We start from the raw sequence: 22,466 nt of genomic DNA, 5'->3' as shown, positions 1-22,466 counted from the left end.
ACAGAACACCCACCTGCCTATGATGCTATAGAGGGATTAGCTTCAGCTTTGGGTGGGTGGCTCAACTAGACAATTTCCATTCTGTGGTTCTGTGAAATCCCAGGGAAGGGTGGGGGAGGAGGAGGATTCTGCACAGAGAAGGGGATTTTTCTCTCCCTGGCTGTATGAGGAGACACGGCAGTGTCTGCAGAGGTGGAGCGGTGGCAGGGGGCTGAGCTGCAGTTAGGAGCCCTGGGGGCTCTGCTCAGCCTGGTCAATGCAGGACTGGTTCTCCCTTGAACCCCAGAAGGCAACCTGCCCCTTCAGTCCTTGGGGTCAGAGGCTGTGAGGCATGGGTATGTGTGTGTGGAGGGACGGTTGCAGAGAAGGGGAGCCTGGAAGTTAGCAGGAGAAAGGATCTGGGGCTGGCAGCCTAGGGTTGGGGACAGGACACAGGAGGGGGGTCAGAGGTGTGTGGGGCGTGGGGGGCAGAACAAACGGGAAGCATCAGGAAACACCCCAGGATTCTAGGTGACTTGGTCCTGTTACCCATTCAGTCCACGTCTAGAAGGGGCCGATGGCCTGGGGCTGGAGCCACCAGTGATGATGAAGGGCATCTCTCTGGGTTGGTTTACGCTTCAGGCACTTGTGCTCCATCTGCCTGTCTCCCCAGAGCAGAGGAACTACCCCCAAGACCTACTCATCCATCCATCCTTTACTCTCAGAAGCAGAGCCTTGGCCACAGCAGCGTGAACAAGGCAATGCCCAATGGCTAGGACCAGGACCCGACTGGGGCCCCTCAAAAGCACTAAAGCCTAGACTGGGAAGGAAAAGTTCTGAGAAGTGAGTAAAGAAATGTTCCCCTTAGTGCTAAGCTTGAGGAAGGCAGGAGGCCTCACAGCTGGAAGGTTCTATGCCAATTTCTTCTCCACATACATGCTCACCTGCAGACCGCCACACCTTGCCACAGTCCTTCCTTCGGCCTGTGACTTTACAAGCACTCTCTGGCAAACTGCTGTGCCCAGGGAAGGCTAGTGAGTTGTGTCCTCGTGCTCCAGCTAGGCCTCCGGGGAACTCCCCGGCAGGCTTCAGGAGTGGCTCTGGGCGTGGAGCCTCCGACCTGAGGGTGCTAGGTGAGCCTGCACATATCACCTGTCTCCTCTGGGCATCAGTTCTTTTCTGGAGAACTCACTGTAACTCCTCTTCCCACCCGGACCCCCACCGAGTGCACGGAAGAAAAAGGAAGTAATTTCTGCCCTCCCCCTATTCAAAGGGTCCCAGAACACATTCTCTAGACTAAACTCCACCCTCACCACGCCTCCAAAACCCACATCAGCCAACTGGCTTAGAGATGGATGGCTTCTTGAACTTCCTTCCCCTCTTCTGTTTGCCCTCAGCCTCTGAGGGCCTAACTGTTGTCATGGCAACCCCTCACAAGGGTCCAGACACCATGAGGAAGTGGGGCTAGGAACTCCAGAGGCCTCGGCTTCTTTACACCCTGACCTTGGGCTGCCTTAGCTGTCTTATTTTGTCCCTTTGCCTAGAGGGTTGAAGAAAGGAAAACTGACTGTGTGGGGGCTCAACAGACTGATTTTGTTTTGAGATCCTTAGGTCCAGGGCTGATAAGGCAGGAAGAGTGGGGTCTGGGATGGTATTGTGTATTGAAATGGCCTGGGACATTTTCAAGGTCTGATCACCTTAATCTGCATCCCCCTCCCCAGCCCTGTAAGTAGGGAAGAGTCATGGGGGTGGGGTCTCTTTCATTCACAAATGGGGAAACCGAGTTCCACGGGAGGTCACAGAGCTTAGAACCTTTGGACAGGGAACTCAAGATTGCAGCCTCTGACCCTGTCCCCAGTTCCAGGCCTGGTGACATTTCCTCTCAGAGCCAAACTGCTTGATGTAGATTATCATGCCAGGGTCCAAAGGCATCTGATTGCTGGGATTGGCCCATCTTCCCCTGGGCACTCACCCCTCAGCCTTCCAAGTTTCCAGGGTTCCCCAGTGGGACCCTAGTTATTTGGCAGCTTCCAAAGCAAAGGAAGGGGTAGGGAGCCTGCCTAGACCATCTGGGTTCCAGCTGATTTCTGGGAAGAGAATGATCAAATTTCAGCTCTTCTCTTTTATTCCAGAAAGGCTCTTATTTGGGACTGCCTCACTCCTCCTTCCCTCCCCACCCTCCCCAAGAAATTGGGTCTTGGCAGCTTTTTGGGTCTGGGATGGTGCTAAGGAGTGTGTAACCTTTGACCCTCAGCCTCTCAGGTAGGGAACAAATACTCCGCTTTTACTCAACATCCTGAGGCATCAAGACAGCCGTTCTTCTCCTCAGGAGCCACCCTGCTCTCCAGTGAAGGTCAGTCCTGACAACCTGGAACATCTTCATAGGCTTGGAGAGACTGATCCAGCTCTATTGTCCCCTGGCCCCCAAACACGTCGGTCTACCCTCCACCCCAACTCCCACCTTCACACAGAAGAGAAGTTTTACCTAAAGACAGCAGCTCCCACTCCCTCCCCCTCCCCACCACCCTGTGAGGCCAAGCACTGTCCCTCTAGGACCTGCCTGCATGCCCCACCCCCACCTTGGTTCTCGAAGCCCTAAACAGTCCAGCATGATTGCCAGACTTTCCACCTCTCTCCGCCTACCAGAGATCTTAGCCTCTCAGCCCCTCTATGGGGTCATCAGGGCAGGTTGGTGGCCTATGTCCAGAGACACTTGCTTTGGTCAGGCCCCTCTTGACCTGCTGACTCCCCTTTCTTAATCGGGCCTCCCAAATGAAGCCAGTGCTTAGGAACACAAGGAGAACCTGCCTTCCATCACTAACTTAGAGGTGGCTCTAAGGCCCTAGAGGCTTTTTACTCTGCATTTCCCCAACTGGGAAGTGGTGGGGAGGGAGGTGTTCTCTCCTTATCTCCAAGGTTGCTGAAAGGCTGCAGCACCAGTGTGCTTTGGGAATGACAACTGCTGAACAGGAGTAAGGGCCCCCAGCTCAGCTCCTGCCCCCCTCCTGCCCTCCATCCCCATCCCCAGTCAGCTCTAGAACTATCTGTCAGGGTTTCTGAGGTTACTGCCTCTTGAAGAGCAACTAAGAGAGCTTCAACCAGGCAGCCAGGTCCTGGGATGGTGCTGGGTCTTGCAGGCCTGGGGACAGCCCAGATTGGCTAAGTCATTCCAAACAGGTGAAGCCCTGACCTTGAAAGGAGAGCTGTGCCCTCTACTTTTCTGAGTCCCTGACACTCCCTTCCTCTCCCCAGGAGATAGTCAGATACTCAATTCCTCTCCTGAGAACCATCCACACCCCATCCACACCCGCTTCTTAGTGCTCTTAGTGCCCGGGGAATGTTCCTCCCGCAGTCTGCCTGCCTGGTGCCTCCTCTGGCCTCAGTCACAATTCAATTATCACCTCCTTAAGCTTAAAGACCTCTCCTTTCCAGTTCTCCTCTAACCCAGGTCCCCTTTCATTTTCTCCATAGCCCTCTCTGTGTCTGGAATTATTTTATTTCTTCATTATCTGTCTCACCCCATTAGACTGTAAGCTCCTTGAGGAGGGCACTCAGCACAGGGGTGGCACACTCGCTTTGCAGGGAGAGGCTGCCCTGTCAGCTTCTGTCCCCCCGCAACCCCCCAATCCCCAATTGTCCCTGCCGAGGCCTTCTGGAGGGGCTCTCCGAGGGAAAAGGCTGCTCTTCCCCTCTTTGCCCTTGTCCTGTCTCCTGACTGTCCCTGCAAAGCCCACACGCGCCCTGCTATGAGAGGCCCCCAATCCAAAGCTCCAAAGGCCTCTTGCCCCAAGTCAGCGGTTCCTCATGCTGGCCACTCCGGGGTCTAGGGATCCTGGGGTGACAAGAGCAGATCCAACCAGTCTTCTCCAGAGCTGCCAGTCGAACACCCCCACCCTCCATCCACCCCCACCCGCCCCTCCGCGTCCAGCGGGTCCCCGGACCGCAGCCCGCGTCGGCCCCGCCCCTTCACACGAGCACGGACACGCCCCTTCCCAGCCCCCAGCGGGGCGGGCAGCCTGCCTGGTACCCGGGAAGCTCGGGTCCCTCGGCGCCGGCGCCGGAGGACCCACATCCCAGCCACCGCAACAAGTCCGCGGAGCAAAGGCGGCCCGTTCGGGCTCCAGGCCTTGCCGCCGCCCTCCCATGGTCCCGGCACGACCCGTGCCTGCCCCCGAGGCGCGGCAGCCCTGAGTCCTGCACATCCCGGATCTATCCCTCTCAGGGAGAGGGCTCTCCGGGGAAAGCAAGCGCAGTTCCGGGGCCCGCTCCGGGTTTTTTGCATAGACTCTTCAAGCTCGGAGAACAATGGAGCAGCTCTCTGCGCTTCCTCCGCCCGGGCAAGCTTTGTTCCTTCCTTCCCGCCCGCTCGGCTTCTATTAGCCAAAGGGCAAAGGCTTCCCAGTCAACCAGGAGTCTCCGCGCGAAAGCCCAGACCTTTCCACACTCTCAAAAAAAAAAAAAAAAAAAAAAAAAAACCAAAAAAAAAAAAACCCCAAAAACAAAAAAACCTGGGGGTTTTGGGCCCGAGCCTGGGCCGAGGTATAGGACGCACATCCAGATGCGCGCAGCTGGCCGCCCGCCCGCCCCCTGGCCCCAGACGTGTCTCCTTGCCAGAACCCCCACACCCGGGAAATCCGACTCGCGCTCCCATCGGGGATCCACAGAGGAAGTGGAGCCTCAGTTCGGCTCTGGGGCCAAACAGCCCTCACATCTGCTTTCCCCACATCTGTCCTCTAGATCCGGGCTCTCACTGGACTCTCCCCTAGCAATGCTGGATGCTCTCTCGCCAAGCACAGAGCACAACACAACCGAGGTCTCCATCAGCCCCAGATTGTGCCATATGAGGATTCTGGGCTTTAAAAATAGAGGAAGCTAATAGGCTCTATTTCTGAGAACGTGTGAGCGCCACACCATTGTCCAGTCTCACCTCAAGCAGGCCAGAGCAGAGCCTGGGCTCCTGCCTGGTGACATCTTTAAGAAGATGCACTTTAGCCACGCGCATCTGGAGGTAGGCCAGCCCTGCACATCTGGGCCCAATGCCCCCTTACAACCTGGCCGAAATCTGGAGAGCCCTCTCGGGAGGAGGAGAAAGGGAAGGGGCTCCGCTCTCCCCCACCTTCCCTTGCAGCTGACCAGGAGAAAGCCAGGGGTGGGGCGGGGAGGCAAGACTTACCCAGCATCTGGCTGAAGAGCAGCTGCTCCAGGTCTCCCAGCACGGTCACCACAAGCTCGGGGTCCACCTTGAGGAAGGCGCGTTCCTCCTGGCCCTTGGCGGAGGGCACCGGCCCGGAGCCCTTTTGCGCCTTGGCCTTGCTGGAGAGCAGCTCGTCGTCCGACTTGCCGTCGTCGCTCACGGCTGCCTCAGGAGCCTTGCTGAGCGGCTTGACCTCGGCGTAGGGGCCGCGCGGGATCCGGCTCGGCTTTCCCAGGCTGGGCGCGAGGGGAGCCAGGGGGGTCTTGGCGCCGCCCGCCGGGCTGCCCTTTGCCTGGAAGAGCGAGTGCTCCGACTTGGACAGCGTCTTGGACATAAGCGGAGCCTCGCGGCCTTTGGACCCCGCCTTGCCCAAGCCCTTGGGCGCCTTGGCCATATCGTCGCTCCACTCGGGCTCATAGAGCTGCAGCTTTTTCTCCGAGTCGGTGAGGAACGAGAGGTTGGTGAGCGACTTCTGCTTGCGCAGGTTGGAGGCGGGCGGCCCGCCGGGGACTCGGCTGTCCACGCTGCCGGACTTGAAGACCTTCAGCTCGGCCGCACTGGCCTTGGCCATGCCGCCACCGCCGCCGGGCGTCTTGGCGCGCTTGGGCAGCATGCCTCTGCCGTCCGCCGCTGCAGCCTTCCTACCGGCGCCCCGAGGCTCGTCCGCGCCCTCGTCCCCGCCGCCGCCGCCGCTCAGCTCCACCTCGGGCTGCACGCTCTTGACGCTGCTGCCCAGCATTCTGCCCGCGAGGAGCGCATGGACGATCCGCGCGTCTGCAGGCACGGCGGGGGCGGGGGCGGAGGGGGGGGGGGCGGGAGCGCAGGGAAAAGGAGGCGGGGGAGGGGAGGGGGAGAGAAAGGACGGAAGAAACCGAGGAAGATGGGGAGAGGAAGGGGGAGGAAACGAGGGAGGAGGGAGAAAGGCGAGCGAGGGCGCAGGGGAAAGAAACGCAGGGAAGGAAGCGGGGAAAAGGAAAGAGCGAGGAAACCGTGGAGCGATGGGGCGGGGTCGGAGGGAAAGGGGCGGGGCGGGGAAAATACAAATTAAAATTTACAAATCAATCAAAGGAAGAAAGGAAGCACGGCAGCTCCACGGGCGCTCAGAGGTGCTTCGAGGCCCGGATCCCGGCCCTCCGCCTGCCCGCCTGTCGGTCCTGCAGGCAGAGCACTGCCGGGCAGCGCCCTCGCGGCACTCCGCCCGCCAGCTTGAGTAGAGGCTGCAGGCTGCAGCTCCGAGCGCAGGAAGAAGGGGAGGGGAAGGCGGAGGAGCAAACAGGAGGAGGGGAGGAGTGTGCGCAAGGGAGGGAGGTGGGGGAGAGCGAGCGTGTGTCTATTTCTGGCTCGGGAGGGGGTGGTATTTGCTGCGGAGATCCAGGGGCGGATGAGTAGGGGGTCGGGGGTAGATAAAGGATCCCACCAGTTTTTCTCCTGGCTTTCCACGCGGAGGTGGGACAGGTTCTCGGGGGGCACGGTAATCTCCTGCCGCGCCCAGAGTGTGGGGGGGCCGTGGAAAGGATCTCTTGAGGAGATGTGGGGCCAGGGAAAAGGGACTGAGACCGGGCAGCTCATGATGCAGGAGGAAAGGTGGGCTCGTGGGGTCCGGGAGAGATGTTGGGAGAGGGATAGGGGAGCAGTAGTATCCAGGTTGCTGGTTCCCCCCACCCTCACTCCAAAACGTTGCGGTTTCCCTCCTGGAAACTCCCGGTACCATCTTACTTCAGTCTCGGAGGTTCATGGCCGCCCTCCTGAGGTAGGGGATACTTGCTGAGGTAGGGCAAAGGGGATGGGACTGATGTGGCCGGGGAAAGACAGGCTCAGGACTCACTGGGGAGGGCATGGAGGAAACAACCAACTCTTGGGATCAGGAGATTAGGTTCCCATTCTATTGACTGCATGACCTTGTCAAAGTCATTGTGCCCCTTTGGCTTGCTCTCTTCTCTTACAGTGATTATAACACCAGCTTAATGGGCAAAAGGACTTTGGAACCGTAAAGCGCTTTATCAAACCTAGCAAATCAGTTGGAGGCTTAGGACGGGTCCCCTGCCAGGCTGATCTGAAGTGGGACTGCAGAGCAATTTAAAAAGACGACATTTTCCTAGCCCCTTTTCCCCCCTCCCACCTGGGCTCTGGGAGGAAAGATTGGGTCGAAGAGACAGAGACCAAGAGGGTTGGAGCAGGCAGCAGTTTGCCCAGAGCTGTCCCTCGGTAGAGGGCGACACCACCCATTTTCCCATGGCTTCCCAAGTCAGCACCAAGCTGCCTGAGCAAATGGTTCTCAGGCAAGAAAGTGAGGGACAGTGGGAACGCAAGCTGGTGCAGCCACTCTGGAAAACAGTAGGGAGATTTCTCAAAAAACTAAAAATAGAGGGGCGCCTGGGTGGCTCAGTCGGTTGAGCGTCTGACTTCGGCTCAGGTCACGATCTCGCGGTTCGTGAGTTCGAGCCCGGCGTCGGGTTCTGGGCTGATGGCTCAGAGCCTGGAGCCTGCTTCGGATTCTGTGTCTCCCTCTCTCTCTGCCCCTCCCCCGTTCATGCTCTGTCTCTCTCTGTCCCAAAAATAAATAAACGTTAAAAAAAAAAAAAAAAAAAACTGGGGCGCCTGGGTGGCGCAGTCGGTTAAGCGTCCGACTTCAGCCAGGTCACGATCTCGCGGTCCGTGAGTTCGAGCCCCGCGTCAGGCTCTGGGCTGATGGCTCAGAGCCTGGAGCCTGTTTCCGATTCTGTGTCTCCCTCTCTCTCTGCCCCTCCCCCGTTCATGCTCTGTCTCTCTCTGTCCCAAAAATAAATAAACGTTGAAAAAAAAAATTAAAAAAAAAAAAAAACCTAAACTAAAAATAGAACTACCCTAGACCCAGCAATTGCACTACTAGGCATTTATCCACGGGATACAGGAGTGCTGTTTCCAAGGGACACATGCACCCCCATGTTTATAGCAGCACTATCCACAATAGCCAAAGTATGGAAAGAGCCCAAATGTCCATCGATGGATGAACGGATAAAGAAGATGTGGTATATATATGCAGTGGAGTATTACATGGCAATCAAAAAGAATGAAATCTTGCCCTTTGCAACTACGTGGATGGAACTGGAGGCTATTATGCTAAGTGAAGTAAGTCAGTCAGAGAAAGACAAACATCATACGACTTCACTCATAGGAGGGCTTTAAGAGACAAAACAGATGAACATAAGGGAAGGGAAACAAAAATCATATAAAAACAGGGAGGGGGACAAAACAGAAGAGACTCATAAATATGGAGAACAAACTGAGGGTCGCTGGAGGGGGTGTGGGAGGGGGGATGGGCTAAATGGGGGAGAGGCCCTAAGGAATCTACTCCTGAAATCAGGGTTGCACTATATGCTAATTTGGATGTAAAGTTAAAATAATAAAAAAATAAAATAAGATAAAATAAAATAAAATAAAAAAAGAAAGTGAGGGACAGGAGAAAGCAGAGGGGGTGTCTCTAGAAACAAAGCTTGTTCCAGGAGGGGTAGGCCCCAGATGGAGCCACACACTAGGGACTGCAAAGCCCTAAGAACTCTTTTTGTTGTTGTTTATTTTTTTAGTAAGCTCTACACCCGACATGGGGCTTGAACTCACGACCCTGAGATCAAGACTTGCATACTCTTCCAACTGAGCCAGCCGGGCACCCCAAGAACTCTTTGCCAAAACGTGCCAGCTGTCAGATTATCTGCCCACCCCATCCCCAACCTCCCTCTCTAGCTTCCTGCCTGTCTCCTTAGACTCTAAAGAACCCTGTGCCTGAGTCTCATGGTTCACCCCCTCTCCTAGCACTAATCATCACAGCCTGCCTGGTGTGAGAGGTATTTGTGCACATGTCTGCCTCCCCCACCAGCACTGGAGCTTTCCGCATGCAGCACTGTGTCTCTCACCAGCTTGCATGGAGCATCTGGGTCAGCAAAATGGATTTGGAGGGCCAAGCGCTGTACACGGGGCCTGTACCCTGTATGACCCTTGGGTCCTGATAGTGCCCCCAGAACTCTGCCTTCCATAATCCTAGGGCTGGACTGAGATGCCACAAACTCTGCAAGGACAGGGATCATAACCAAGAGGATGTGCTTATCACAGTACCAAGAACACAGAGTTCTCAAGCAGAGGGGTGTTTGGTAAGAAACATGGGCCCTTTGCTGGGCCTTGATTGATACAGAGAAAGATGGAGATTCTGTCCTGAAAGAACTCGGTATCTAACAGGGAATACAAAATAGACAATACAGATTTGGGAAAACAATCATCCTGACCCTGTGAAAAAGCAATGTCACGTACACCAACACATTCATCACAGATAGGCAGACACAGGTCCGTGTACATTAATTACAGGGATGACAAGAGGGAGACTGAACCCTGGAGAGCGGGAACCCTGGCTGTCTCATTCACTGCTGTAATCCCAAAGTCCGGTACTTCCTTAGTAGGTGCTGGATACCTGTGAGTGTAACAATAAGAGACTGCTGGCAGGCAGGACAGGTGGAGGAGGTGGTGAAGGCTTTCTAGAATACTCAGCAGTATAAGTAAGGAAAGGGTTCAGATCAAGAGAGCAGGAAGCAGGAGGTTGTCCGGGCTCACGCCCTGAGACCTCAAAGGAGCTGAGGAAAGGGGCTGGGTGCAAAAATTTACCAGAAGGTCCAGAGGGCACATGCAGACCGGCCTCGGAGTCTGTGTCTAGCGCTTAGGAAACTCGGGGGTGGAACCAAGGCTTGTGATTTCAGATAGGAAATGACAAGCAATAAAGATCTGGTTCAAGGGACTTAGGCGGTATCATGTCAGAACTTGCCCCGGGCACAGAGAGTGCCCAAAGGAGGAAGCCAGTCTTGAAATTTTCTCTCTGGGCACTCGTGCTCATGCCCAAACACAAGATCCCAGCTCAAGGAACGGACTGAGCCCGATCGATGGTGCCAAATCTCTGGATAACCACGCCCTTTCTTCCCCCTCCCTCGGGCCACCTTGAATGAAACAGCAAACAATCCATCGCTTTTAAAGTCCTCATCCTCACCCCGAGGTCAATTCCCTAATTTGCAGGACACACACCTAATTCACAGGGGAACCTCACCTTTCCTAGCAATTCAAGAATCTGGGGACACTTGTTCTCTGATTGACCAGGTTACAGTAGCCCTTGCCTGTTGTCTCTAGGTTCTTTCCCTGCACATAGAATCATCTCTTTGGCGGACAAGGAGAGAGTGACTGGTTGCCATCGGTCCGAAGAAACATTATTTTGGCTGTGGTCCGTTCCACCCAGGGCTTCCTGCTGCAGGCAAACTTGACACGTTCTCCCCGAGGTTCATTTAGCCTCTGTCTCTGGTAGGTTTGTAGCTTTGCTCCTGGAAAATTAATCTTCAGGATTGCCATGAAGCGCTTTCCCACTTGTTGCTCTGTCACCTGCACGTCCTCGTCCCCAGAGGCCCACTGCCCCTGATCCTCCTTTCTTCCAGTCATCTCCCACCCTCACTGGCTCCTGTATTCAGCCTGGTCTGATCCTCCTCTTTATTCCTCTGTGCCTCCTCTCGAGGGATATCCTGTGCCCCAAACCCCAAGTCCTTTCTTTTCCTTCAATAAGCAGCTCCTGAAACTCTGCCTCCTTCAAGAAGATTGTCCAGAAGTGAGGCGCTTGCCCCCCTCCGCCCTCCCCTCTAACTCACTCCTGCATGAGAGGCCACCTGTCAGCTTATGAGATAGAAAACACCTTCCATGCTCATCTCATGAGTTAATTCAGTGCTAATCCCCTTGAGTGCTAGTCCTCTCTCATCCGCCTGGTACTGCTCATCTTCCCGCCGCCACTCTCTAAAGGGCAGGGCCATGGCCATGTGGTAGCTTCTTTAAATAGCCATCTTGGGATTAAGCAACGGACTTCGGCTCAGGTCGTGATCTCACGGTTCATGGGTTCGAGCCCCGCATCAGGCTCTGTGCTGACAGCTCAGAGCCTGAATCTTGCTTCAGATTCTGTCTCTCTCTCTCTCTCTGCCCCTCCCCTGACTCACGCTCTTTCTCACCCTCAAAAATAAATAAAATATTCCTTAAAAATTAAAAAAAATGTCACCTTGGCATCTTGGAACTTTCAGACGCTCCCTAATGCGACCTTTCCCTCTATCTGGTTCTTTTTTGATTCCTTTCACATCCCTTGAGTTTCCCACCATCCTCTACTGCAGTGGGAGCCTCTGCTGCCGTGGCAACAGCCATTCCAGCATCAGTCGATAAAGCCAATATGTGCAGAATGTTTCCTAGAGTGATTCCTAAAAAGAGAGGGACCTGCCCTGTCACACCATCCCCAAACCTGCCCCGAGCCCCTCCCACTCTGCCATTTCCTCTTTCCCCAGCTGCAGAACAGATAGGCTGGCGATGGTCCGATGAGAGAGATCCTATGTGATGAGGGAGAGGCCTGGCTGGGCAGGAAGTGGGTATTGGTGATGTCAGTGCCCTGTGGAGGGCAACTGGATCCTGCCCAGTCTCCAAAGAGGAGGTGGGAAAAGAGGCTGGTTTGGAATCATGAAAGTCCCCAGGTCCCAGCTCCCTAGAAGCACTCGCCATCCCACTCCTCTATCTCCAAAGGTAATAGCAGTTTCTGTGATGGGGTGGGATGAGTGATTTGACCACATGTGTTGACCAAGAACTTGAAGCAATCTGGGGAATGAAGATATAGGCAGACAGCCAAGGAAAGGCTTGCTGTGTGATTTTACATTCTCACACCATGTGCCGGGAAACAGATGCAATCCAGGTTGTCTGTGGGGGGTCTCCTACCCATTGGACTGGGGAGAGAGGAGAGAAGAAGGTAGAAAGAAGAGCTTAGGATGCCTCTACCATGCTGACCTTGAAAGGTGACCTTGGGAGAAGAGGGGATCTGAGGGAGGGGATAGTGGGCAGGTGAGTCCACACGTGGCTCCCCCAAGGGCCCAGTCAGAGCAGGGAGGGAAGAGTTTTCTTGATATGAGCTCACAGTCATGATCTGGAGAGCAAAGGCTAGGCGCCTAGTCACATGGCTCTGCAAGCCTAGCCCACCCACCTGGGGCCAGGCCAACCGAGTGACAAGCACCCTCTTTAAGTCTGCCCTGCTCAGATCCCTGGGATGAGGTTGTTTTCATCACCTCCCTAGCAGATTCCAATACCGATGTCTCTGTGGAAAGTCCTCCAGCATTGCTCCTCACCTCCTTCTGCCCTTTTCTCTGCCGTGTCACCCCCCTACGTCATTTCACCCATCAGTAGGTACCTCCGGGACGCTCAAAATGTGCACAAGGCCAGGCTGGAGGCTGCTGGCCTAGCTGATGCTCAGCACAGTCTTGTCTGCGTCCAGAGAACCAGCTCCCCATTGCTCACCTCCTGTTCAGTGCCTTCCATATGCCAGCCATGAGGAGTGGTGGAGGACAGACCCAAATGCCTGCCCTCGTGGAACTCCCATTCTAAGGGAGACACAGGCAGTAAATTAGACAGCAATGTTAGCTACTGCAAAGTTCTCAGGAATAAAACAAAGCAGGAAGGGAAATATGAAATATCCAGGAGCAGGGGTTGGATTTTCGATATGATGGCCAAAGAAGACTTCAGTAAGAAGGTGACATTTGAGTAAAACTCTGAAGGAAGGGAAGGAGCAATTTATATGGCTATCTGAGGGAGGAATGTCCAGGCAGAGGGAACAGCCCAAGCAAATGCCCTGTGGGAGAATGCGCCTGGCCCATCAGAACGACTGCAAGGAGACCAGCGTGGCTGGAAAGGAAGGAGGGGACTGTGATGGGCAGTGAAGTCCAAGATGTAACTGGAGGCCAGTGCGTGGAGGGCCTTCTAGGTCATTACGAGGACGTGGCATTTTACTCTGAGTAGGATGGAGAGTCACTGGCAGGTTTGGAGCAGAGGGGTGACATGACCTGGCTTCCCCCGTCAAAAGGGTCACTTTGGCTGCTGTGCTGGGCCCATGGGCAAAAGCAGTCACAACAACCGAGGTGAGAGAGGACAGTGGCTTGGAAGTGGGTAGTGACTCTGGTTATATTTTGAAGCCATTAGAATTTGCTGATAGACCGGGAGTGGGTGTGTGGGACTGGTAGGAATTGAACTTATCCCAAGGATTTTGGCCCGGACAATCCTAAGACTGGACTTGCCATCAATCACAAGGGAAGACTTTAGAAGCAGCCGGTTTTAGAAAAAGGATTGGAGTCTTCTGTTCTCCCTGGCCCTTCCCGAGGCCAGATGGAACCTCTAGGACTCCTTCTCCGACCCTCTCCACACAGTTCGCCGCAGCCACTTTAATAACTTCCTAACCTCCAGCGCCAACGTTTTTTCTTTGCTCATTTGTGTTTCCCAAGGGTCCATCTTTGGTTGGTCTACCAACGATGAATTTTTTCTCAAAACCCATCACAGCTCTTTGCACATAGTGGGCTCTCAGAAATAGCTGGAAAATGACGACTGATTAAGTGAATGAATGTGTGACTCAGAACAGATGTGTGGGGGATTGTAAACAGCGGTGACCTCTCAATACCCCATGGCGAGAGACACTGCAGCTGGTGTGCTGGAATGGGAACCAGGCCCTGGGATGATGGCCCGGCAGCGTCTTTTCTTCCTTCTCTGCAGCCCTTGGGCCACAGGGAGGCCAGCAGACCCTCTCTTTGCCCCTTCAAGGGAAGCTCCAATTCTTCAGGGGAATGACCTTGGGACATAGCACAACTGAGGCCCTCTCCTTCCCGACACCTCTACCTCTGCTCTACTCGGAGGCATGGCGAGAATTTTGCTACACCTCTGGGAGACAGAGGCAAGAGTAGACCAGGTGTCCTCAGAGCCCAGGCTCCCCGACACATGTGACAGTCCCCACTGGAATTTGAGCTCCACCCTTCACTGCCATCTGCAGAAGAAAAGGGCCAGTAGGCATAGTGGTCCAACCTGGATGTGCCAGCTTACTCACACCTCCAAGGTCCTCATCCAGGAAGCCTTCCCAGATTGATCCACTTGCCTCCTCCCAGCCTGGGCGCTACCTTTGCTTTGCCAGGGCATTGGTAGTTGTGCCATTTCTATAGATCCTGCAAGGCCCTGACTGGGCCTCTCTGGTCCCCAGGAAGCTCTCTGAGCCCAAGGGCTGGAAATTTTTCTTCTGGGCCACAAGGTCAGGAGTGTAAGCTCAGAAGAGATTTGCTATTTGCCTGCCTGTTGGAGAAAGTGAGGCTCAGCAAACCAAAGGCTGGGAGTGGAGCCACAGGCCTTAGTCTACCCTCTGGCCTGTCTCAGGGAGAGAGAGCTTCTAGGAGGGTAGAAAGGCTGAGATTCTAAACTGTAGAGTTCCTCAGCATTCACAGCAGCCTGGATGCATCTCCCATAAGCCTCTATGCCAACAGGATGGGGATGCAGCAGGCATGAGCCTACCTGTTCTGTGAAACGGGAGGGGCAGACAGTAGGCCCTGGGAAGTCACCTCTTATCATACAAGGAAACAGGACCCGAGCGTGAAGCCCGGTTGCAGGACAGGGCTCTCCAAGGCTGAGACCTAGTGGTCTAGAGGCCAATGAGGACCTCACACAGCACTCAAGGCCTTCGCCACTCTGGGTCCACTGCCTGGTAACCTTGCCCTTTCATGCTCTCCTGCCTGCCGTCTGGTCCAGGCCTAATCCCACCCCTGCTCCCTGTAACCTGGAAGCCCACTGTACCTGAGGTCTGCATGGGGGTCTAGGAGTGCAGCCACATTAACACTGGCCCACAGAATCCTGGGAGTGGGGACAAGGACAAAGGATTACTCCCGTGGTGATCTGCAGTGCCACCTGTCCCTTGATAGTTCACCTCATGACCTTTGTCCTGAGGTCCTGGTCACTTCCAGTGGACTTGGCAATACCAAAAAGTCCAGGATCCCTGTGGAACCTCCCTATTCTCAAGTCTTGGGGGTCCTGATTCTCTTCTTGACTTGCTGGGTGGTCTTAAGAGAAAGCTTACATTCCCCATGTAATGAAATGTGTTCTCATTGGTCATGTAAGAAATTAGGTGGAAAATCTCTACTCCCTCTGCTCATGGCCTTAGAGCAGGGGAAGGCCAAAGGAAAGCACCTAAGCTGGAGTACTCTGAAATGGCATTCATTTAAATTTTTTTAAATGCCTGTTTATTTTTGAGAGAGAGACAGAGACAGAGTGCGAGCAGGGGAGGGGCAGAGAGAGAGGGAGACACAGAATCTGAGCTCTCAGCACAGAGCCCGACACGGGGCTCGAACTCATGAACTGTGAGATCATGACCTGAGTCGAAGTCGGAGACTTAACTGACTGAGCCACCCGGGCGCCCCTGAAATTGCATTCATTTAAAATTAGATCCCTGTGCTCCTCGGGCTAATAAAGAGACGGGGATACGAAGTCTTAGATGTTTCCCACATGTGTTTGGCTTTGTATGTCGCCATGGCAATTGTCCCAGACACATCCATTGGGGTGTTCATTGCACACTGGGCTCAAGATGAGCTCTGCAACACCCAGGTACATTGCCCTTAGACCAGGACCAGCCCAGATCAGTTGTCATGGCAACCGCAGGCCTGTGAGGGGGAACACCAGGCAGGCGAAGAGGAGGGTAGACTGTATATGTGCAGCTGTGCCCATGTGTTGTCTGAAGACACCCGAATTGCCTGTGTGCATGTATCCTGTTATGTGGGCAAACCTAGAATCAAATCCGACCCGCCCATGCACAGCAGATTGTTTTAAGGTCATTGAATCACAACGCTGAGTGGAACCTCAAAGATAACTTACTCAATGTTCTGCTTTAGAGCAGAACTGACCCATTTGTAATATATCCTATTACCTCACTATAGGCCAAGGAAACCCAAAAACCTGATGAGAGAAACACGTAAGGTCCAAACCGAGGTTGTCTGGCCAACGCCATGATGATATCACCCCTGAAGATCAGAGCGTCTTAATCTGTGTTCACAAACCAGATTCAGAAGGTGCATAAAACCAATCATCAAATATGAGTTTTGTGTTGTGACTATGTCCCTTTGCCTGGGCAGACATATCATAATGCTAACCAGGTTCTGAAAGAGGTTCTTGATGCCAAAAAGTTTTTAAAATTTTTTTTTTCAACGTTTTTTATTTTTGAGACAGAGAGAGACAGAGCATGAACGGGGGAGGGGCAGAGAGAGAAGGAGACACAGAATCAGAAGCAGGCTCCAGGCTCCGAGCCATCAGCCCAGAGCCTGACGTGGGGCTCGAACTCACGGACCGCGAGATCGTGACCTGGCTGAAGTCGGACGCTTAACCGACTGCGCCACCCAGGCGCCCCCCAAAAAGTTTTTAAAAAACCACAACAACTGTAGGAGTAGGGAGAAACCTTTGCCCACCTGACCCCGAACCAGCTGGGGAACATTGTCACCACCTTGGAGAGAAAGCCACTCCCGTTTCATGGCTGTACACGCTCTCAGTTGGCACCTCTGTGGTTTATCAGAATTTTTGTTAGGCTTTTAAACGAGAAATTAAACTTAACAGAGGAATGCTATGGATTCATATTTCATTGAATTTTAATAGAATAATCACTGGCAATTACTTAGCTTATAAAAATTGCCCTGGAAATGTTAAGAATATTCATTGGTGTGATGGGTGGGAGTTTCAAAGCATGATGAGAACTTTGCCTTTCACACAGCCTGATTTCATCACAAGGAGCTTACCACCACTGTGTTTCTTCCTGCCTCCATGGAAACCCAGATTCTCAGGCAGGAAGGATGCCCTGGGCTCCTTGGGTCAAGCTCCTACCCCTGTGCCAGTCTTTATGTGAACATGAGGGCTGCCCTCCCTCCGCTTCTAAGGGGGCAGAGCCCTCCTCCAGCTCGGAAGTTCTCTCATCTATGTGACCTCGATCATTCTCACCACACTTATTTCCTTTTCCAGCCCTCTGTGGATGTGGAATGATTTTCTGTAGAGAAGGGACGACTGAGACTAACCCTTTCTCTGTCCTGTCGCCCTCCCCCCAAAGGGCTTGGATGACCCCATACTCACTGACCTTCCCTCTGCCCTGACTCTTTAATTATCTTCAGCTCTCTCTGAAGCACAGGACTCCCACAACCCGGGAGCCACACACAGGCAGGCGGGTTTTTGATTTCTTCCGCCTCTTAAAGGACTCAGGACGAGGAATATTATGACTGGGGTAATTCTCAGCACTTAATCTTCCCGTTATTGTGTCTGTGTCGCCTCACTCTCTTCAACTGCCTCTCCCAGAGCTCCTTCCGTGTAAGCCTGCTGGGCAACCTTATTGTGGGGGGGGAAGTCTCTCAGTAGGAGACCCTAATCCTCTTATCAAGGGGATGGGGAGGCATATGGGGAGGGGTGGAGATGCTGTGTTCCTGTGTTCCGGTTTCTGTCCATTCAGTGGTGCCAGAGGGAGGGACTAAAGCCCTGGGCCTTCCCAGGGAGACCCTGTTTCTGGGAAGTTATGAAGAACATTGGCCAGCCTTTGCTTAAAGGGGTGGGACAAAGACCTGCGAAGCCAAGGCTTTAGGGCAACACTGAAGTGGTGTTTCTCCAGATTGGTCATGGAAGTTTCTATCCACTGGTTCAAGGAAGGGCAGTCCTGGAAATTTAGCAAATGGTTCAGGGTCCTTCCTCCTCCCAGGGCTGAAATGTCTAGCAGCCCCGCAGCTTCTGGGCTAACACTCTCGAGTCGTTGTGGGGTAGTCGGATCTGGGGAGATTCCTAGTCACCAGGCCAACCTCCCCCGAGTTAGTATCCTTATCCTCAGGACCTTCCTGTGGCCTGCAAGCGCACGGAGAGCTAACAAATGGCCAGGAATTCTCAGGAAGAACTAAAGCAGTTCATCTCAGTTGGGAGAGATGAATCTCCAGAAACCTGCAAGAGGAAGCTGAGTCTAGGTCAGACAGGTATGGAGGTATAGGGGTAATTCTCTAGGAGAACCACGAGGGAAAGTTTACCACCTTCCTCTTCTATTCATCTACTCCAGCACTGAAGATTTGGGGTGAAGCGGGTGGCCCACAGACTGCTGCTGTTTGTATTCTCATGGGGTGCCATGAAGCCAGAGCTCTGGCCTGGCTTCTTTGGGATGTCTTTGGGATGGGAGACATATTCCAGACTTGGGGCTTCTTCAGGGCCATCATGCAGATCACATACAGCGGCACAGGCTGTACACTGCACCGTTCCAGACTGCTACATACTAGGCTCCACAAGGGCAGAGGTCTTTGCCTGTTTTGTCCATGGATGTACCTCAAGTGTCTAGAGCAGTGCCTGGTGCATTGTAAGTGGTTCTCCCACTGCCTCTCCCAGCCTCCCTGGGGCACCTCGGGACTTGGCAGGGTCGTGGCATGTATGGCTACGAGCATGGCCTCTGAAATCTAGCTCCCTGGGTTCCCATCCCAGTCAGACCACCTTAGGCACATCACATAGCCTTTCCTCATCTGTAAAGTGGGCATGTTAATAACAGCACTCCCCTCAATAACAAACAATACCGAACATGCGTTAAGCACTTACTGTTACTGGGTGCTCTTCTAAGCACTGTGCTTACACTGGTGTTAAGTCCTCACAAAACCCTATGAAGAAGGTACTATCATCATCATGGAAGCACAGAGAAATTAAATAACTTACCCAAGGCTGCACAGTGCCATGGTAAAGCTGTGATACAAAGCTAGAGTTGTGCCAACTCTCATACAGTTTTTAGAAGGGTGGAAGGTGCTGGGGCACCTGGGCAGCTCAGTTGGTTAAATGTCCAACTCTTGGTTTCGGCTCAGGTCATGAGCTCAGGTTCGTGAGTTCGAGCCCCGCATCAGGCTCTGTGCTGACAATGCAGAGCCTGCTTCGCATTCTCTCTCTCCCTCTCTCCCTGCCCCGAACCTGCTCTCTCTTTCTTAAGATAAATAAGCTTAAAAAAGGAAAAAGAAGGACTGAACGTGCTTATTGGCAGTGCCTGATTCAGAGGAAGTCATAGCAAGTGTTAGCCACGGCTACACAATATTATTATTACCTCCCTTCCCAGCTCCTAGAAATCTACTTGGTCCCAGACGGCTACCCTGTTTATCCAAACAGGGCCTCCAGAGGCCCCTGAACTCCCGAGCCTCCTCCGGCCTACAGCAGCATGGAGCCGCCTGAGTCCTGCCAACATAGCTAATGCCATCTGCCCCTGAACTTGGTCTGTGTTTTCTAGTCAATCGTCTGCACGTCCTCTCTCCACGGATGGCTGGGACATCAGGCTCAGCTTAGCCCGAAAGTCCCCAGAGGGCAGGGAACATGGCGGTGTGAACTCAGCATGAAATGACACAGGTTTGGGATGACAGAGAAGCCAGTGACATCCCGGGGCTTGCTCACATTGAGGGGATGTCAGTAGGACTGTGGCTCACTGACCCCGTTTCCTTCCCCGTCATTTGGCGGAGGTTAAGGGAGAATGCGTCGAGCTTGAACAGTGTGCAGCCGACACAGGGAGTAAAGGCAGCAACGGGAAGGCAGGGGAGTAACACTAGCAGAGCATGACTTTTTGACAAGCCTGGATTCAAATCCTGGAACAGCCCCCTAGCTCTGTGTCCTCGGACGGGCGATTTCATGCAACCTCTCTGAGCTGGAGTTTCCTCATCTATAACACAGAACAAGAGTACCACCTACAAAGGGCTGTGTAAGGTGCTTATGAAGGACTTTATGGGAAGGATTCAGCACTGTGCTCTGCACACAGCAGGTGTTCAATAAATGGTAGGCATTGTTACCATCTGGTCATTTGAGTGTTTGGGACATTGGAAGGCAGGGGTCCCGGCTTCAATTCACCTGCTAACTAACCAGGCAGTCTTGAGTCTTGAACAAGTCTGTTCCCTTCCGAGCCTCATCTCTTCCCACCGAAAATGAGGCCATATCTGGGTGATATATAAAGTTCATTAGAGTTCTGACTTCCTGTGTTCTTTGATTCCAAGTCATTTGTAGCCCTGGGGTACTTGGATTTGGCCTGAAGCTCCCAGAAGAGCCCAGTGGGCTTGCACCACTGTGCTGGAGCCACCTAAAAGCGCAGAACAAATTCCTCTCCCAGAGTCCAGTGACCAGACCTCTCCCCTGCCCTGGCGGAGGGCACACCAGGTTTGCAAGTTTTCTCAGAAGGGGACTCTATCCCCATTCCTAAATCCACACGGAAACATGAAAAACTTAATTATGGCTTAAAGATGGCGTCGGCTCAACAAGGGAGAGGAAAGGAGAAAAGCAAAACAACCCCAGCATAAGGCCAAACTCCACATTGCCCCTCCCATTCTATATATATCAGCCCTTGTGTGAGAAGCAAGGCAGGGAGGAGGCTCTGGCTTGTTCCCCAATGACACATGCTATGATGACAGAAGATCCCCTCATTATGTGTCCACTTAGCGCTCATTCAAACACGCCACAAAGTGGAAGTAATTAAGGAATCTGTGTCAACCTTGGGGCAACCTCTCCTAGTCCTCCTGCACACGGCCTCACACATGTGGGCACACAGAAATGTCAGCACTGGCTTCCCTTGGCTTTCCAAATTAAGATCTGATGGTGGCCTATGCGATGTTTTTGCGCTGAGTGTTAGCAGATGGGACCAGCACAGGGCCCTGACCAGCACAGCCAGGTGAACCAGGACTGGGTTAGGGCACACACACCAACGCCCATGGTGGCTGGGGGCAGAACACCTTCGGGACATAGGAAGGCCAAACCCAACACCGCTGTTTGGTACCGAGTCATCATGGGAAATTCTCTTCCTGTTCTACAGAGCTTATTCCACCTCATTTGGATTTTATCCCCAGGCAGCAGAGGTAAGAAAGTAGTACAAGGCTGAGAAAGGCCTTACCCTTTTCCTGCTCCCCTCAAGGCTTCTGTGTCCGCCCCCCCCCCCCCCCGCCCCCGCAGATGCCTGGGTGCCAGAAAGGACCATATTGGGAAGAGGGCAGAGAAAGGCTGCTTGCTCCTCCTCAGCCGGCAAGAAACTGGCCCCCAGAGGGTAGATGGTTCCATAACCACTGACTTTCGATTCCTTCCTCACTCACTCAATTCACCATTTCACCAAACACTGACCAGCAGGCACGGTGCTGCGTCATGGGGAACAAGATGGGCTCGCAAACAAGAAGGACATCTGAACCACAAAAGAAAGCAGACCGGCCCCTTGTCGTCTACAAACCGATATGGGAATCACAGGATCGATAACTGAAATGACTGGGCTGGGTTCTGTGAATGACACCGATATAGGATACGGCACTCTATTCTCCAAGGCACCCAAGCATCCTTCTACAAATTGGACAGCATAACCTGGCGTTTTCCTCATGCTGCAGGGCCTCGTCAGGGAAGGACTGACTGGGCTGTCCTATTGACTCCTACAAGGGCAGGTCACCGGGTCACTGGGGATGCCAACAGAACTTGTGGGTCAGGCTCACTGGAGCGAATCCCTAGACTATGAACGCCTTGAAAACAGGTCAAAGACGTATTCATCTTTATACATAAATGCCATTTAAAATTTTTAAATGATTTATTTATTTTTTTAAAAAAACTGGGGCACCTGGGTGGCTCAGTCGGCTACGCATCTGACTTCAGCTCAGGTCATGATCTCGCAGTTCATGGGTTCAAGCCCTGCATCAGGCTCTGTGCTGACAGCTCAGAGCCTGGAGCTGCTTCGGATTCTGTGTGTGTGTGTCTCTCTCTCTGCCCTTCCCTGTTCATTCTCTGCCTCTCTCTCTCTCAAAAATAAATCATAAATCCTTAAAAAATTAAAAAAAATATAGGCTCCATGCCCAATGTGGGGCTTGAACTCACAACCCCAAGACCGAGAGTGGCATGCTCTACCGACTGAACCAACCAGGTGCCCCTTATTCATCTTCTACCTTTGGGTTGAGCACGGTGTTTGGGACAAGACAAACACCCACTGATGGTTTGTTGATTGAATGAAAGGAGAAATGAATGAATGAGTCACCACACGCTAGGAGTGAAGTTCAAAGGTAGGGGAGCAGGGCATAAAACGGAAGCCTTCCATTATCTCTCGTCTCATCTGTTTTCTGCAGGCTTGAGTACAGGCTCCCCTACAAAGCACAGGCAGACCCCAAATCTTTCCCTCCATCCAACCCTTCAAAGAGCTTGGTGCATCGTCGGCCGAGATGGGTCACCATGACGACCAGCCAGTGCAGGGCAGAAGCCGTGCAGTGAACCTTGTTCCTCTTCCCCAGGAGCCTTGGAGGAAGCAAGGGTTTCTCACTTTCTTTATTGCCTCCAGAGGCTCATTGGCACCCCACCCCACAGTGGAACCCAACTCAGCTAGCTGGGAAGGATGGTCTTCCGGCTGACAAGCCTGGGGGACTGCTAAAGCCAGTCTGCAGCAGACGCTAAAAGTGAAAGTCCTCTCACCAACTCATCAGATAATAATTAGGACCGAGTG

General features: G+C 53.4%; 1 protein-coding gene across 9 annotated transcripts in view; it reads right to left on the bottom strand.

Moving 5' to 3' along the window:
• The window catches only part of NAV1 (neuron navigator 1), a 247,903-nt gene that overhangs the window by 145,884 nt on the left and 79,553 nt on the right, over positions 1-22,466 (bottom strand). For 8 of the 9 annotated variants that reach the window (XM_047839770.1, XM_047839775.1, XM_047839776.1 and 5 more), the window contains one exon: positions 5,153-5,947. The exons of the other annotated variant lie outside the window; for it this stretch is intronic. In XM_047839770.1, coding sequence (XP_047695726.1) covers positions 5,153-5,947 — 795 coding nt within the window. The remainder of the gene's footprint in view (positions 1-5,152; positions 5,948-22,466) is intronic. 9 annotated transcript variants of the gene reach the window in all.

The sequence above is a fragment of the Prionailurus viverrinus genome, chromosome F1 (genome assembly GCF_022837055.1).
Source record: "Prionailurus viverrinus isolate Anna chromosome F1, UM_Priviv_1.0, whole genome shotgun sequence".
Classification (NCBI taxonomy): domain Eukaryota; kingdom Metazoa; phylum Chordata; class Mammalia; order Carnivora; family Felidae; genus Prionailurus; species Prionailurus viverrinus.
Note: the sequence above shows the minus strand (reverse complement) of the source record. Positions and strands in the feature narration are given on the sequence as shown.